Source organism: Bombina bombina, chromosome 4 (genome assembly GCF_027579735.1).
Source record: "Bombina bombina isolate aBomBom1 chromosome 4, aBomBom1.pri, whole genome shotgun sequence".
Taxonomy (NCBI): Eukaryota; Metazoa; Chordata; class Amphibia; order Anura; family Bombinatoridae; genus Bombina; species Bombina bombina.
Genome location: NC_069502.1, coordinates 465,925,380 through 465,943,665, shown reverse-complemented (window position 1 = coordinate 465,943,665; position 18,286 = coordinate 465,925,380). Strand labels below are relative to the sequence as shown.

Below are 18,286 nucleotides of genomic sequence, written 5' to 3'. Positions count from 1 at the left end.
AAGCCGAGGCAGGTGAGCTTCTATCTGTGGGTGACATTTCAGACTCAGGGAAGGCGTTGCTTCAGTCTGATTCTGAAATGACAGCGTTTAAATTTAAGCTCGAACACCTCCGCTTATTGCTTAGGGAGGTTTTAGCGACTCTGGACGACTGTGAACCCATTGCAGTTCCAGAGAAATTGTGTAAGATGGACAAATACTTTGCAGTGCCTGTTTACACTAATGTTTTTACAGTCCCTAAGAGGTTTTCGGAAATTATTACTAAGGAATGGGATAGACCAGGTGTGTGCGTTCTCTCCCCCTCCTGCTTTTAAAAAGATGTTTCCCATAGATGCCGCCATACGGGACTCGTGGCAGACGGTCCCTAAGGTGGAGGGAGCAGTCTCTACCCTAGCTAAGTGTACAACTATCCCCGTCGAGGACAGTTGTGCTTTCCTAGATCCTATGGATAAAAAATTGCAGGGTCTCCTTAAGAAAATTTTTATACATCAAGGTTTTATTCTCCAGCCTCTTGCATGCATTGCCCCAGTTACTGCTGCAGCGGCTTTTTGGTTCAAGTCTCTTGAGGAGGCTCTGCAGGTGGGAGACTCTGTTATATGATATTTTAGACAGGATTAAAGCTCTTAAATTAGCTATTACCTTTATTTCTGACGCCGTTTTTCATTTAACCAAGCTAACGGCTAAGAATTCAGGTTTTGCCATTCTGGCGCGTAGGGCGCTATGGCTTAAGTCCTGGTCAGCAGACGTTACTTCAAAGTCTAAGCTTCTTAACATCCCCTTCAAGGGACAGACCCTATTCGGGCCTGGCCTGAAGAAGATCATCTCTGACATTACCGGAGGTAAAGGTCACGCCCTTCCTCATGATAGGTCCAATAAGTTAAGGTCCAAACGGAATAATTTTCGTTCCTTTCGAAACTTCAAGAGTGGCGCAGCTTCAGCTTTCTCTAATGCAAAACAAGAGGGAAATTTCGCCCAGTCCAAACCAGTCTGGAGACCTAACCAGGCTTGGAACAAGGGGAAACAGGCCAAAAAACCTGCTGCTGCCTTTAAGACGGCATGAAGGAGTAGCCCCCGATCCGGGACCGGATCTAGTCGGGGGCAGACTTTCTCTCTTCGCCCAGGCTTGGGCAAGAGACGTCCAGGATCCCTGGGCACTACAGATTGTTTCCCAGGGATATCTTCTGGAATTCAAAGGTTCATCTCCAATGGGGAGATTTCATCTCTCACAACTATCTGCAAACCAGATAAAGAGAGAGGCATTCTTACGTTGCGTTCAAGACCTACTGGTTATGGGAGTGATTCACCCAGTTCCAAGGGAGGAACAGGGTCAGGGTTTCTATTCAAACCTGTTTATTGTTCCCAAAAAAGAGGGAACTTTCAGACCAATCTTGGATCTCAAGATCCTAAACAAATTTCTCAGGGTCCCATCCTTCAAGATGGAGACAATCCGAACCATCCTCCCTATGATCCAGGAGGGTCAATATATGACTACCGTGGACTTAAAGGATGCTTATCTCCACATTCCGATTCACAGAGATCATCATCAGTTCCTCAAGTTTGCCTTCCTGGGCAGGCATTACCAGTTTGTGGCTCTTCCCTTCGGGTTAGCCACGGCGCCAAGAATCTTTACATAGGTTCTAGGGTCTCTTCTGGCGGTTCTAAGGCCACGGGGCATAGCGGTGGCTCCTTACCTAGACGACATTCTAATCCAGGCGTCGACTTTTCAAATTGCCAAGTCCCATACGGACATTGTTCTGGCCTTTCTGAGGTCTCACGGGTGGAAAGTGAACAGAGAAAAGAGTTCTCTCTCTCTCCTCTCACAAGAGTTTACTTCCTAGGAACTCTGAAGTAGAAATTAGAATTTTTCTGACAGAGGTCAGGATATAAAAGCTTCTAACTTCCTGCTGTGCTCTTCATTCAACTTCTCGGCTGTCAGTGGCTCAGTGTATGGAAATGATTGGCCTAATGGTAGCGGCAATGGACATAGTTCCGTTTGCCCGCCTACAACTCAGACCACTGCAACTTTGCATGCTCAATCAGTGGAATGAGGACTACACAAATTTGTCTCCCCTGTTAAATCTGGATCAAGAGACCAGGGATTCTCTTCTCTGGTGGTTATCTCGGGTCCATCTGTCCAGGAAAATGAGTTTCCGCAGACCAGAGTGGACTATAGTGACGACAGATGCCAGCCTTCTGGGTTGGGGCGCAGTCTGGAATTCCCTGAAGGCTCAGGGTTCGTGGACTCAGGAGGAAGCCCTCCTTCCGATAAACATTCTGCAACTAAGAGCGATATTCAATGCTCTTCAGGCTTGGCCTCAGCTAGCTGCGGCCAGGTTCATCAGATTTCAGTCGGACAATATCATGACTGTAGCCTATATCAACCATCAGGGGGAACAAGGAGTCCCCTGGCAATGATGGAGGTTTCCAAGATTATTCTATGGGCAGAGGTTCACTCTAGCCATCTCTCAGCTATCCATATCCCAGGAGTACAGAACTGGGAGGCGGACTTTCTAAGTCGGCAGACCTTTCATCCGGGGGAGTGGGAGCTCCATCCGGAGGTACTTGCCCAGCTGATTCAACTATGGGGCAAACCAGAACTGGATCTGATGGTGTCTCGTCAGAACGCCAAGCTTCCTCGTTACGGGTCCAGGTCAAGGGATCTCCAGGCAGCGCTGATAGATGCTCTAGCAGTGCCCTGGTCCTTCAGCCTGGCTTATGTGTTTCCACCATTTCCTCTCCTCCCTCGTCTGATTGCCAAGATCAAGCAGGAGAGAGCTTCTGTGATTTTAATAGCACCTGCGTGGCCACGCAGGACTTGGTATGCAGATCTGGTGGAGATGTCATCCTTTCCACCATGGACTCTGCCACTGAGGCAGGACCTTCTACTCCAAGGTCCATTCAAACATCCAAATCTAATTTCTCTGCGTCTGACTGCTTGGAGATTGAACGCTTGATTTTATCAAAACATGGTTTCTCTGAGTCGGTCATTGATACCTTGATTCAGGCTCGAAAGCCTGTCACCAGGAAAATCTATCATAAAATATGGTGTAAATATCTTCATTGGTGTGAATCCAAGGGTTACTCATGGAGTACGGTCAGGATTCCTAGGATTTTATCCTTTCTCCAAGAAGGATTGGAAAAGGGATTATCAGCTAGTTCCTTAAAGGGACAGATTTCTGCTCTATTCTTTTGCACAAGCGTCTGGCAGATGTTCTAGACGTTCAGGCGTTTTGTCAGACTTTAGTTAGAATCAAGCCTGTGTTTAAACCTGTTGCTCTGCCATGGAGTTTAAATTTAGTTCTTAAAGTTCTTCAAGGGGTTCCGTTTGAACCTTTGCATTCCATAGATATCAAGCTTTTATCTTGGAAAGTTCTGTTCTTAGTGGCTTTCTCTTCAGCTCGAAGAGTTTCAGAGTTATCTGCCTTGCAGTGTGATTCCCCTTATCTGATCTTCCATACAGATAAGGTTTAAAAGTTTTTATTTGCAAGCTACTAAGGATTTTCGTCAAACATCTGCATTGTTTGTCTACTCTGGAAGGAGGAGAGACCAAAAGGCTTTGGCAACTTCTCTTTCTTTTTGGCTGAGAAGCATAATCCGGTTAGCTTATGAGACTGCTGGCCAGCAGCCTCCTGAAAGAATTACAGCTCATTCTACTAGAGCGGTAGCTTCCACATGGGCTTTTAAAAATGAGGCCTCTGTTGAACAGATTTGTAAGGCGGCGACTTGGTCTTCGCTTCATACTTTTCTAAATTTTACAAATTTGATACTTTTGCTTCTTCGGAGGCTATTTTTGGGAGAAAGGTCTTACAGGCAGTGGTGCCTTCCGTTTAAGTTCCTGCCTTGTCCCTCCCTTCATCCGTGTCCTAAAGCTTTGCTATTGGTTTCCCACAAGTAATGGATGAAACCGTGGACTGGATACACCTTACAAGAGAAAACAAAATTTATGCTTACCTGATAAATTTCTTTCTCTTGTGGTGTATCCAGTCCACGGCCCGCCCTGTCACTTTAAGGCAGGTGTTTTTATTTTTAAAACTAGTGTCACCACTGCACCCTATAGTTTCTCCTTTTTCTTACTTGTCTTCGGTCGAATGACTGGAGGTGGGGGTTAGGGGAGGAGCTATATAGACAGCTCTGCTGTGGGTGTCCTCTTGCAACTTCCTGTTGGGAAGGAGAATATCCCACAAGTAATGGATGAACCCGTGGACTGGATACACCACAAGAGAGAAATTTATCAGGTAAGCATACATTTTGTTTTTTCTTTCATAATTCAGACAGAGAATACAGTTTTAAGTAACTTTCAATTTACTTATATTATCTAATTTGCTTCATTCTCTTGTTATGCTTTGTTAAAGCATTAATTCCCTACTGGGAGCTAGCTCAATGCATTAGGTGAGCCAATAATGAGGCATATATATGTGCTGCAACAAAGGATAGCAAAAGAACAAAACAAATTAGGTAAAATAAGTTAATTGGAAAGTTGTTTAAAATCACATGCTCTATCTGAATCATGAAATAAAGGGACACCCAATTATGCAGCATGTGCTCCTGCAACTCTGGGGGGACACGCAACATTTTCACAGGTTAATTACAGGAAAATCGTTCACAATTTTTTTTTAGTAAATGTCCTTTTAAGCTTATCTGTTTTTAATGGTTGTAGCTGGCTGTACCATCTTGGGTGAAATATTGTATCATTGGCTAAAATTTGGTACACAATGCAGCAGTGCAGCCAGCAAGGCCAGTCAAATGCTTGGTTGCATTGGAAGAGGTATTAGTAGCAGAAATAGCAAGGTTCTTATGCCACTTTACAGATCATTAGTTAGACCAAATCTGGAATACAGTGTACAGTTCTGGAGCCATATCTTCAGAAAGATATAAATAAACTAAAAGCTGTCCAAAGGAGGGCTACTAAAATGGTACATGGTCTAAAATATAAAACGTACAAAGAAAAGACTCTATGTTCTAAATATGTATAGCTTAGAGCTGTGATTTGCAACCTTTTTTTTGCCGTGGCACACTTTTTTGCCTTAAAAAAAAAATCCTGTGGCACACCACCATCCCAAAATTTTACAAAATCAGACATTATAGCCTAATACAGGAGATAGATATATATATATATATATATATATATATATATATATATATATATATATATACACACACACACACTGTGCTGTCATTCCATGCCTCCTACAAACTATACATGACATATTGACATACTGGTTGAAAAACACTGGCTTAGAGGATAGAAGGGAAAGAGGTGACATGATAGAAACCTTCAAATATATGAAGGGACTTAATAAAATAGAAGCATTTTTCACAAAAAATAAATGCCAAAACAAGGGGTCACAATCTAAAGAGGGTAGCAGATTCAGGAGAAATTTGAGGAAGCATGTTTTTTACAGAAAGGGTGGTGGATTTATGGAATAAACTTCCATTTGAGGTGGTAAACACACAGTCTGTAAATGAATTTAAAAATGCCTGGGACATGCATAAGGCTATCCTAAGGAAAAAGTAACATGTGATATGGGTAGACTTGATGGGCCTTTCTTCTGTTAAGTGTGATCAGTCCACGGGTCATCATTACTTGTGGGATATTAACTGCTCCCCTACAGGAAGTGCAAGAGGATTCACCCAGCAGAGTTGCTATATAGCTCCTCCCCTCTACGTCACCTCCAGTCATTCTCTTGCACCCAACGACTAGATAGGATGTGTGAGAGGACTATGGTGATATATTTAGTTTTTATATCTTCAATCAAAAGTTTGTTATTTTATAATAGCACCGGAGTGTGTTATTCCTTCTCTGGTAGAATTTGAAGAAGAATCTACCTGAGTTTTTCTATGATTTTAGCCGGAGTAGTTAAGATCATATTGCTGTTTCTCGGCCATCTGAGGAGAGGTAAACTTCAGATCAGGGGACAGCAGGCAGATTAATCTGCAAAGAGGTATGTAGCAGTTTATTATTTTCTGACATGGAATTGATGAGAAAATCCTGCCATACCGTTATAATGTAAACTCAGCCTTGAATGCAGTAGATGTAGCTGATATCAGGCTGTCATGTATGTATATTTTACACTTCAGTTTTCTGGGAAATGGTACTTCTCTGGCTTTTAAACTGTATACATAGACTTAACCTATTTTGCAGAGACTTGCAATAGGTTTTAAATGACAATTATTGAGGTAAAATGTTTTTTTGCTGGCATGTAAAAACGTTTTTTTCTCTGAGGTACTGGGTGAAAAAATGTTTTGGGCACTTTTTTTCCACTTGGCAATAGTTTTGATTTAAATTAGAGCAGTTCACTGATCCCTCTCACTGTTATGTGTGTGGGGGAGGGGCCATTTTTGGCGCTTTTACTATGCATCAGAAAAACTCAGTCAGAGGTTCATTTTCTTCCTGCATGTTCCGGTTCATCTCTACAGAGTTCAGGGATCTCAAGAGTCTTTTTTGAGGGAAGTAATCATTACAGCAGAGCTGTGCTGATTGTATTGACTGTGATATAAAAAACGTTTATTTGTGTATTTTTTTCTGCTGCCTGGGTTAGTTATTTGCTGAGGGGAACAATCCTTTGCTAAAACTGTATATTCTGACAAAGATTGATGCTATAACTTAATTATTTTATCTGTTATAATATTTTTCTGTGCTTCTTAAAGGCACAGTTCGTTTTCATATTATTTGTAAATTACTTTGAAAAGTATTTCCAAGTTGCTGTTTATTTGCTAGTGTGTTAAACATGTCTGATTCAGAGGAATATCTCTGTGCTATATGTGTTCATGCCAAAGTGGAGCCCAATAGAAATTTATGTACTAAATGTATTGATGCTACTTTAAAAAAGTCAATCTGTACAAATTGAACATATTTCACCAAACAACGAGGGGAGAGTTATGCCGACTAACTCGCCTCACGTGTCAGTACCTGCATCTCCCGCTCAGGAGGTGCGTGATATTGTAGCGCCGAGTGCATCTGGGCGGCCATTACAAATCACATTACAAGATATGGCTACTGTTATGACTGAAGTTTTGGCTAAACTACCAGAACTAAGAGGTAAACGTGATCACTCTGGGATGAGAACAGAGTGCGCTGATAATGCAAGGGCCATGTCTGATACTGCGTCACAGTTTGCAGAACATGAAGACGGAGAGCTTCATTCTGTGGGTGACGGTTCTGATCCAAATAAACTGGACTCAGACATTTCAAATTTTAAATTTAAGCTTGAGAACCTCCGTGTGTTACTAGGGGAGGTATTAGCGGCTCTGAATGATTGTAACACAGTTGCAATCCCAGAAAAAATGTGTAGGTTGGATAAATATTTTGCGGTACCGACGAGTACTGACGTTTTTCCTATACCTAAGAGACTTACTGACATTGTTACTAAGGAGTGGGATAGACCCGGTGTGCCTTTCTCACCCCCTCCTATATTCAGAAAAAGGTTTCCAATAGACGCCGCCACACGGGACTTATGGCAAATGGTCCCTAAGGTGGAGGGAGCAGTTTCTACTTTAGCTAAGCGTACCACTATCCCAGTGGAGGATAGCTGTGCTTTTTCAGATCCAATGGATAAAAATTAGAGGGTTACCTTAAGAAAATGTTTGTTCAACAAGGGTTTATATTGCAACCTCTTGCATGTATTGCGCCTGTCACGGCTGCAGCAGCATTTTGGTTTGAGTCTCTGGAAGAGACACTTCAATCATCCACACTAGATGACATCACACACAAACTTAAATTCCTTAAGTTAGCTAATTCATTTATTTCAGATGCCGTAGTACATTTAACTAAACTTGCGGCTAAAAATTCAGGATTCGCCATTCAGGCACGCAGAGCTCTGTGGCTAAAATCCTGGTCAGCTGATGTTACGTCTAAATCTAAATTGCTTAATATTCCTTTCAAAGGGCAGACCTTATTCGGGCCCGGCTTGAAAGAGATTATTGATGACATTACAGGAGGTAAAGGTCATGCCCTGCCTCAGGACAAGGCCAAAGCCAAGGCTAGACAGTCCAATTTTCGTTCCTTTCGTAATTTCAAAGCAGGAGCAGCATCAACTTCCTCTGCACCAAAACAGGAAGGAGCTGTTGCTCGCTACAGACAAGGCTGGAAACCTAACCAGTCCTGGAACAGGGGCAAACAGGCCAGAAAACCTGCTGCTGCCCCTAAGACAGCATGAATTGAGGGCCCCCGATCCGGGACCGGATCTAGTGGGGGGCAGACTTTCCCTCTTCGCCCAGGCTTGGGCAAGAGATGTTCAGGATCCCTGGGCGTTAGACATCATATCTCAGGGATACCTTCTGGACTTCAAATCCTCTCCCCCAAGAGGGAGATTTCATCTGTCAAGGTTGTCAACAAACCTAACAAAGAAGGAAGCGTTTCTACGCTGCGTACAAGATCTTTTATTAATGGGAGTGATCCATCCAGTTCCGCGGTTGGAACAAGGACAAGGGTTTTACTCAAATCTGTTTGTAGTTCCCAAAAAAGAGGGAACCTTCAGGCCAATCTTGGATTTAAAGATCCTAAACAAATTCCTAAGAGTTCCATCGTTCAAGATGGAAACTATTCGAACAATTTTGCCCATGATCCAAGAGGGTCAGTACTTGACCACAGTGGATTTAAAGGATGCTTACCTTCACATACCGATTCACAGAAGTCATTACCGGTATCTAAGGTTTGCCTTTTTAGACAGGCATTACCAGTTTGTAGCTCTTCCATTCGGACTGGCTACGGCTCCAAGAATCTTCACAAAGGTTCTGGGCACTCTTCTGGCGGTACTAAGACCGCGAGGAATTTCAGTAGCTCCGTACTTAGACGACATACTGATACAAGCTTCAAGCTTTCAAACTGCCAAATCTCATACAGAGATAGTACTGGCATTTCTAAGGTCGCATGGATGGAAAGTGAACGAAGAGAAAAGTTCTCTCTTTCCACTCACAAGAGTTCCCTTCCTGGGGACTCTGATAGATTCTGTAGAAATGAAGATTTACCTGACAGAGGACAGGTTAACAAAACTTCAAAATGCATGCCGTGTCCTTCATTCCATTCAAGAGACCAGAAATTCTCTTCTATGGTGGCTTTATCGGCCACATCTGTCCAGGGGAATGCCATTCAGCAGGCCAGACTGGTCAATTGTAACAACAGACGCCAGCCTACTAGGTTGGGGCGCTGTCTGGAATTCTCTGAAGGCTCAGGGACTATGGAATCAGGAGGAGAGTCTTCTTCCAATAAACATTCTGGAATTGAGAGCAGTCCTCAATGCTCTTCTGGCTTGGCCCCAGTTAGCAACTCGGGGGTTCATCAGGTTCCAGTCGGACAACATCACGACTGTAGCTTATATCAACCATCAGGGAGGGACAAGAAGCTCCCTAGCAATGATGGAAGTATCGAAGATAATTCGCTGGGCAGAGTCTCACTCTTGCCACCTGTCTGCAATCCACATCCCGGGAGTGGAGAACTGGGAGGCGGATTTCTTAAGTCGTCAGACTTTTCATCCGGGGGAGTGGGAACTTCATCCAGAGGTCTTTGCCCAAATACTTCGACGTTGGGGCAAACCAGAGATAGATCTCATGGCGTCTCGACAGAACGCCAAGCTTCCGCGCTACGGGTCCAGATCCAGGGATCCGGGAGCGGTCCTGATAGATGCCTTGACAGCACCATGGACCTTCAGGATGGCTCATGTGTTTCCACCTTTCCCGATGCTTCCTCGATTGATTGCCAGAATCAAACAGGAGAAAGCATCAGTGATTCTAATAGCGCCTGCATGGCCACGCAGGACTTGGTATACAGATCTGGTGGACATGTCATTCTGTCCACCTTGGTCGTTACCTCTGAAACAGGACCTTCTGATTCAGGGTCCTTTCAAACATCAAAATCTAACTTCTCTGAAGCTGACTGCTTGGAAATTGAACGCTTGATCTTATCAAAGCGTGGTTTTTCTGAGTCAGTTATTGATACCTTAATACAGGCTAGGAAGCCTGTTACCAGAAAGATTTACCATAAAATATGGCGTAAATACCTATATTGGTGCGAATCCAAAGGTTACTCTTGGAGTAAGGTTAGGATTCCTAGGATATTGTCTTTTCTACAAGAAGGTTTAGAAAAGGGGTTATCCGCTAGTTCCTTAAAGGGACAGATCTCAGCTCTGTCCATTCTGTTACACAAGCGTCTGTCAGAAGTTCCAGACGTTCAGGCTTTTTGTCAGGCTTTGGCCAGGATTAAACCTGTGTTTAAAGCTGTGGCTCCACCATGGAGTTTAAACCTTGTTCTTAACGTTTTACAGGGTGTTCCGTTTGAACCCCTTCATTCCATTGATATAAAGTTGTTATCTTGGAAAGTTCTATTTTTAATGGCTATTTCCTCGGCTCGAAGAGTCTCTGAGTTATCAGCCTTACATTGTGATTCTCCTTATTTGATTTTTCACTCGGATAAGGTAGTTCTGCGTACTAAGCCTGGGTTCTTACCTAAGGTAGTCACTAACAGGAATATCAATCAGGAGATTGTTGTTCCATCCTTGTGCCCAAATCCTTCTTCGAGGAAGGAACGTCTTTTGCACAATCTGGATGTAGTTCGTGCCCTTAAATTTTATTTACAGGCAACTAAAGATTTTCGACAAACGTCTTCCCTGTTTGTCGTTTACTCTGGTCAGAGGAGAGGTCAAAAAGCTTCTGCTACCTCTCTCTCTTTTTGGCTTCGTAGCATAATTCGTTTAGCTTATGAGACTGCTGGACAGCAGCCTCCTGAAAGAATTACAGCTCATTCCACTAGAGCTGTGGCTTCCACTTGGGCCTTTAAGAATGAGGCCTCTGTTGAACAGATTTGCAAGGCTGCAACTTGGTCTTCGCTTCATACTTTTTCCAAATTTTACAAATTTGACACTTTTGCTTCCTCGGAGGCTATTTTTGGGAGAAAGGTTCTTCAGGCAGTGGTTCCTTCTGTATAAAGAGCCTGCCTATCCCTCCCGTCATCCGTGTACTTTTGCTTTGGTATTGGTATCCCACAAGTAATGATGACCCGTGGACTGATCACACTTAACAGAAGAAAACATAATTTATGCTTACCTGATAAATTCCTTTCTTCTGTAGTGTGATCAGTCCACGGCCCGCCCTGTTTTTTAAGGCAGGTAAATATTTTTTAAATTATACTCCAGTCACCACTACACCCTTGGCTTCTCCTTTCTCGTTGGTCCTTGGTCGAATGACTGGAGGTGACGTAGAGGGGAGGAGCTATATAGCAACTCTGCTGGGTGAATCCTCTTGCACTTCCTGTAGGGGAGCAGTTAATATCCCACAAGTAATGATGACCCGTGGACTGATCACACTACAGAAGAAAGGAATTTATCAGGTAAGCATAAATTATGTTTTTTGGTTCTTATCTACCGTCAAATTCTATGTTTCATGCCACAAAACTGACCATATCCATTAAAATTGCTATTTGCAGCAGGAAACAGAGAAATGACCCAGAGTCGGAATACACAGAAAAACTACAGCAATACAGTGAGTGTCTTATTTCCTTTTTTATTGTTGCGTATGTTTAAATATGGTTTTGCTTGAGAACATACAGTAAACCTCTCTCTCTCTCTCTCTCCTCCCCACACACATACCCTTGTATTTCATCTCCATGTTTAATTATTTTCATCATTCTGCCTCTTGCGTTAAAATGATTAGTGATCGGTGGTTTTAAATATTCTCGCTCTCTAATCTCGATCTCTAATATCTCGCTCTCTTTCTCTCTCTAATCTCGCTCTCTAATATCTCGCTCTCTTTCTCTCTCTAATCTCGCTCTTTAATATCTCGCTCTCTTTCTCTCTCTAATCTCGCTCTCTAATATCTCGCTCTCTTTTTCTCTCTCTCTCTCTAATATCTCTCTCTAATATATCTTCCTTTTGCAGTGGTTCCTGGTATGAAACTTTATATTGATCCTTTCACATATGAGGATCCTAATGAAGCAGTGCGTGATTTTGCCAAGGAAATTGATATATCTTGTGTGAAGATAGAAGAAGTAATTGGTGCAGGTTAGTCCTGTGTTCTTTTCAATTTTTGATCCATTCCCAAGAGTGTGCCCAGACGTGTGGTTATGAGAGTGACCACAATTTGTCTTGCAGTGTCTAACTTTGGGTGTTTATGCTTCACTCAGGTGAGTTTGGAGAGGTGTGTCGTGGTAGACTGAAGCAAGCTGGACGCCGAGAGCAGCTGGTGGCAATAAAAACACTAAAGGCGGCATATACAGAACAGCAGAGACGTGATTTCCTGAGTGAGGCGAGCATCATGGGTCAGTTTGATCATCCGAATATCATCCGACTAGAGGGAGTTGTGACCAGGAGCCGCCCTGTTATGATCCTGACCGAATTTATGGAAAATGGAGCCTTAGACTCATTCCTAAGGGTATGTTGGGAAAGCTAGAAGAATGCTTATTACAGGAATCGGAGAGAGCATCTCATGTTATTTAAGACTGTGACACACTGCTTATGAAGAAGAGTTGGTGGAGTCCAACTGGTTATGCTGACTAATGAAGTTGGCTAAATACTCTTAGAATTACATTTTACCAACTCATTTAGTTTTTTAGATGAGTTGGTATAGTGGGTTTAGTAAATCATTTGACCTTTCCATTTGTTTGAAAGCTGATAAAAGGGAAGATGTGAGTCGGTATACAAAGATGATATAAAAAAAAATATATATTTCAAAGTGAATTTTTGAGGAAGCAATAAACAGATTTTACCTAGAGAAGCCAGAGCCGGCTGTGTTTCCTCAAGTTGAGAGTATAAGTTAAATAGTTTGAGCTGATGAATTGTCATGACAAGTGTTTAAATGGAAGCATTTTTCTCTCAACAGATGAACGATGGCCAGTTTACAGTTATTCAGCTAGTAGGGATTCTTCGGGGTATTGCATCTGGAATGAAGTATTTGTCAGAAATGAATTATGTTCATCGTGACCTTGCTGCCCGGAATATCCTTGTGAATAGTAACCTGGTCTGCAAAGTTTCTGATTTTGGGCTGTCCAGATTCCTTCAGAATAACCGTTCGGATCCAACATACACCAGTTCATTGGTAAGACAGATATGTGGACAATTTTTGAATGTGTGTTCATGAAAGTGTTGGTGAGAGTGTTTGTATCAGAGGAGTATTAATATTGTGTGGATTGATGTGCATATATTAAGAAGCATAAAGTGTGTTTTGGATGGTAATTCTGGTGTGTACATTAGACTGTGGGAATAAACAGGTGTTTGCACACAATGTGCAGTTAATGTGTTCATTCCTAAGTGAACTATAGATTGATTGTCTCTCTGAGTTGTGGTTTTATATATAAAATAAGGAAGATGGAGAGTTTTACCTCAAATTGTTTTTCATTTATACAGTAAATTGAAGTTATCCTTGTGGAGAATTCTTACCAACCTTAAAGGGTTATTAAACACTAAATAAAAGCTAGCTAGAATGAAGCATTCAAAGAACAGATTAGTCTGAGAATAACATAGGTTTTAAATGTTTAATTAGTTGTTTATATATTGACAAAATAAGTAAAATTTTAGTGTCTATACAGCAACGGGTGCTGCCATGTTGTAACTTGGGTTTCTTTCTCTGCGGAGGCCAATTTGAAATGGTTATAATATAAATAATTCACTAGTGTGTGCAGCCTAACAGGAACTGAAAAGGACACAATTGTCAGAATAAAATTACCAGAAAAGGGGACTAAATAAATTATTAAAGTAAAGTAGCCACCAATCAGCATGCGCTACCCATGTTCTGAACCAAAAATGGGCTGGCTGCTATGCTTAGATTCCTGCTTTTTCAAATAAAGATACAAAGAGAACAAATAATTTTTAATAGGAGTAAATTAGAAAGTTGCTTAAAATTGCATGCTCTATCTGAATCATGAAAGCAAAAATGTATGTTTTGTGTCACTTTAAGTGAGTGTCTCCAATAGTTGCAACTTGCTTGTAGTTATCGTGGCCTTGAGCTACAGTAGCTCATAGAATTGTGCTCTTTATAAATCACTTTGGCGAAACAGGAACTGGCAATCAAATATAAATTTATTCCACAATTTAAAAAAATAAGTCGCTCAGGGCACAAATTTTGACACCAAAAGCAACATAATACCACAATAGAAACAGGGCTCAATAGCTCACAGCAAAAGAGTGTAAAGTGGTGAGAGTTCCTCAGAATGTTGCAGTGGTCATATGATGTCCCTTCATGGTGACCTATCCTCGGACCACTGCAACACTCTGAGAAACTCACTCTTTATACTCTGCCCTGAGTAACTTATATTTTTAAATTGTGCAGTAAATTTATAATTGCCAGTTCCTGTTTTGCTGGAGTGATTTATAAAGAGCGCAATTCTTTGAGCTAGTGCAGCTCAAGGCCACGTTGACTACAAGCAAGTTGCAACTATTGGATACAAATTTCCTCTTACATTGAATCCTATTTGGATCATGAGTTTTTTTTTATTTTGACCTGTCTATCCCTTTTTAAATGTGTGTCAGCAAATGGTATTCAATTTAAATAATAAAATACAAATGTCCATTGTTCGCAGAAATGCATATAAAACACCATTTTACTGTGCCATTGTGCAATTTAAGTATTCTAACTAGGATTCTTAATTAGGGAGGAAAGATTCCTATTCGTTGGACGGCTCCAGAAGCCATCTCTTATCGGAAGTTCACATCAGCAAGTGATGTCTGGAGTTACGGCATTGTCATGTGGGAAGTGATGTCATATGGCGAGAGGCCATACTGGGATATGTCAAATCAGGATGTAAGTTGGTTTTTTTTTTTTTTTTTTTTTTTTTAATTGCTGGAGAATGGTTTAATATGTTTAGTTTTACTCTATAGTTAAAGTTGGATCCTAGATTGAGAGAAGTGTAGGTGAAAGCATCTAGATGTAACAGAGGGCAGGTGAAAAAAAAAAAGATGGGGAAAAAGCATAGCTTGATGATCTGTACATCTCGTTTTCAGGTTATTAATGCAGTGGAGCAGGACTATCGTCTGCCACCCCCAATGGATTGTCCCTCTGCTTTGCACCAGCTTATGCTCGATTGTTGGCTCCGTGACCGCAACTTAAGGCCTAAATTCTCCCAGATTGTTAGTTCGCTGGACAAGTTAATACGTAATGCAGCTAGTCTAAAAGTCACTAGTCCGGCACAGGCAGGGTAAGGAACATTACTTTTTTATTTTTGAAGATTTTTTTTTTTTTCAATCTAAAACATATTTTACAATGTGCTTTGAAAATAAGTTTCTGTACTTATATGCCTATTTAAGATGTTAGATTTCCTTTGTGGTGGCTTGTGTAAGTCATGAAGCTTACCCTGACTAGCTTACATTAAAATTATGTGTCTACGGTGTCTTTTCTTTGTCTAGATAATCATTAAACTCTTCTTGAATTAATTAATTTGCTCTCTTCTGTTGTATTAGGGTATCTCAGCAGCTTTTGGATCGCACGGTTCCAGATTACACAACTTTTCCTACTGTGGGTGACTGGTTGGAGGCTATCAAAATGGGCCAGTACCAGGAGAACTTTCTGAGTGCTGGCTTTACTTCCTTCCACTTGGTGGCTCAGATGACAGCTGAGTAAGTAATTAGTTCTTTGGGAGAATGTGGGAGATTGACCACAGTAAAATAGGGACTAAGTTGGAGGTTTATACTTGACTGCAGTGTAGAGCCTAAACCAGAGTGGCAATAACTGAAATATAGTTTGTACCAGCTCATAAATGATCTGTCTCTTTCCCATGCAGGGATTTGCTCCGTATCGGGGTGACGTTGGCTGGTCACCAGAAGAAGCTTCTCCACAGTGTCCAAGACATGAGGCTGCAGATGAGCCAGACCTTGCCTATCCAGGTGTAATACTCCAACACCTGTGGTACACAACTCTTCATATTGAAGAAGAAATACAGACTTTGAGCTCTACAGAGAGCTGTGGGTGTATAAAAGAGATCTGGGAGGAAAAAGCCATGTTAGCTTTGCTCACAGGAACTCTGCTTGCTGATAACTTTCACTGTGTGACCATTTGCAACCATGAACTGGATGTACAAAATCCTTCTCCATATATATATATATATATATATATATATATATATATATATATATATATATATATATATATATATATATATATATATATATATATATATATATATATATATATATATATATATATATATATATATATATATATATATATAGCAATAATAGAGTGTCTTCCATCCTCTGCAAGGACAGTAATTAAAACTGACATTGCAGCACCATTTGGCTTCCGAATACACAGCAGACACCCAGATCATGTCTCAACTAAAGGCTGCATGCTATGTTTGTTTTGCAGTGCCTCCTGGTACTTACACATCTAGGACTGAGGCAGCTGTAAGTTCTTTCTGTCATACAGATAAAATCCTCACTCAAAGTTGTGTAGTTCACCTTCCAAGGTGTCTGCTGTTTTTTATCAGCTGTATTGAATTTGGTCCATTGTGTCTCATCATGAATTTCTTGGGGTGCTTCCTCTGTTTCCGACATTATCTCTATTCTGCTATTGTGTTACTATGTTTATTTTGTGGATTCTTCCACACAGGAAATTCTCCTTGTTTTATAATTGTTTTTTTTTAACAATTTTTCAATTAAATTATTTAAGAAATTCTTTGTTTCTTGGTGTGGTGTTTTTTTGTGTGTGTGTGAGAAAACTAGGGTGGTATAAGGGGATATGAAAATACATGAATGAAACCATATAAATTGAATGCTGTTAGTAATAGTACAGACCATGAGATCAGTTACATAAGAGATACTAATTCATTTCTTTCAGAGGTGGTATTCTGATTTGGATATTGGGTGAGTTTAAAATGTGATATTCTTTATAGGAGGAGATGGGGTGTGGACATCCTGTTATGCACGTGTTTTGGGGTTTACATCTTTCCAGCTCACACTGGGTGCTTCCTCTCAGGAAGACTCTTAGCTGCTGTCAAAACAGGTCTGGAAATCATGTGATTACACTGGCCTAATGTGGATTAGATAACAAAAAACAAAGACAGGATCTCTGGGGTTAATCTTTCATAAATCATTTGCTTCTATTAACCTCAATCGCGAAAACAGTAGAAGATAAGAATGGTTTGTCTTTGCATCGCTCTCATCTTTGTAGAATGTAAAATACATTTTCATCCTTTTTAAAATAATTTCAAGAACTGATCAGATATATGAATGCTATTGCGCTCAGAATTGCGATAGCTTTTCACATGGTTTTGCCATTGCCAATATGCTGTTTTAAAGGGGCAGTATACACCAATTTTCATTTAACTGCATGAAATGGGCACTACTATAAAGAATAATATGCAGAGATACTTGTATAAAAACTTACTTAAAAAGATCCTAGTTTAGCGTTGTTGATGAGGTTAGGCTTCACCCACTGAAAGGAGCTGAGAGTAGAAACTTCCCCCCTCCCCTACATATGAAAAGACCCATTATACAAACAGAAGCAATCTGAAGTCTATATACATCAGTATATATCTAAAACTTTGGGGCTTGGTTAGGAGTCATAAAATCAGCACAATGTTTTTGCTTATTTTTAATAACAATTTGTTTAATTTTTTTTTTATATACAAAAACGCCCCCTAGATTGGCTATATAAATGGATCATCTAGAAAACATTTATGCAAAGAAAAATCTAGTGTACAGTGGCCCTGGTCAATAAATCGTGTGCAATTTATTTACATTGTTGTTGATATAACTGCTCTGAACTGCAACACAGTAGTGCTTTTGGATTATTGCAGCTATGCGTTTATTTTCCCAACAGTCCTTTTTCTCACACACTTGGTGAACCATATGCAGAATTGCTTGGTATTATAGTCTGCAGTTTTTTTTTAAGTGAACTCATCCCAGAAGTGTAAAGGGTACCCCACCCTTCCCATATATACACTTTTCCTTCCTAAGATAGGGAGAGTCCACAACTTCATTCCTTACTGTTGGGAAATGCAACACCTGGCCACCAGGAGGAGGCAAAGACACCCCATCCAAAGGCTTAAATATCCCTCCCACTTCCTCATTACTCCAAGTCATTCTTTGCCTTTCGTCACGTTAGGAGGTGGCAGAGAAGTGTCTGAGGAATCAGAGTCCTGAAAAAAATCTATTTGCCCTTCGAGATAGCACTGGAGGTTTAAGTAGTCATGTCAACCTCTCAGGGAGGTGTATTGATGAGTTAGTCTGGAGACGCAGGGAAAGTTATTCTGCAAAACCATCCAAACTACCGCTCCTAAGCAAGCAGTGTTGAGGAGTTTCACTGCCTGCTTTCTCTCACTCAAGTCCGTCAGGAGCGCTGCTATAAGACTGTCACACTTGAGAGGCTG

General features: G+C 41.1%; 1 protein-coding gene across 1 annotated transcript in view; it reads left to right on the top strand.

The window, feature by feature from the left end:
- Positions 1-15,993, top strand: part of EPHB3 (EPH receptor B3) — a 76,261-nt gene extending 60,268 nt beyond the window's left edge. The window contains exons 9-16 of the mRNA XM_053710354.1: positions 11,414-11,469; positions 11,865-11,987; positions 12,110-12,357; positions 12,805-13,020; positions 14,572-14,721; positions 14,922-15,115; positions 15,378-15,533; positions 15,698-15,993. Of these exons, the coding sequence (XP_053566329.1) occupies positions 11,414-11,469; positions 11,865-11,987; positions 12,110-12,357; positions 12,805-13,020; positions 14,572-14,721; positions 14,922-15,115; positions 15,378-15,533; positions 15,698-15,806 (1,252 nt within the window). The 3' untranslated portion in view covers positions 15,807-15,993. The remainder of the gene's footprint in view (positions 1-11,413; positions 11,470-11,864; positions 11,988-12,109; positions 12,358-12,804; positions 13,021-14,571; positions 14,722-14,921; positions 15,116-15,377; positions 15,534-15,697) is intronic.
- The last annotated feature ends 2,293 nt before the right edge of the window (positions 15,994-18,286 follow it).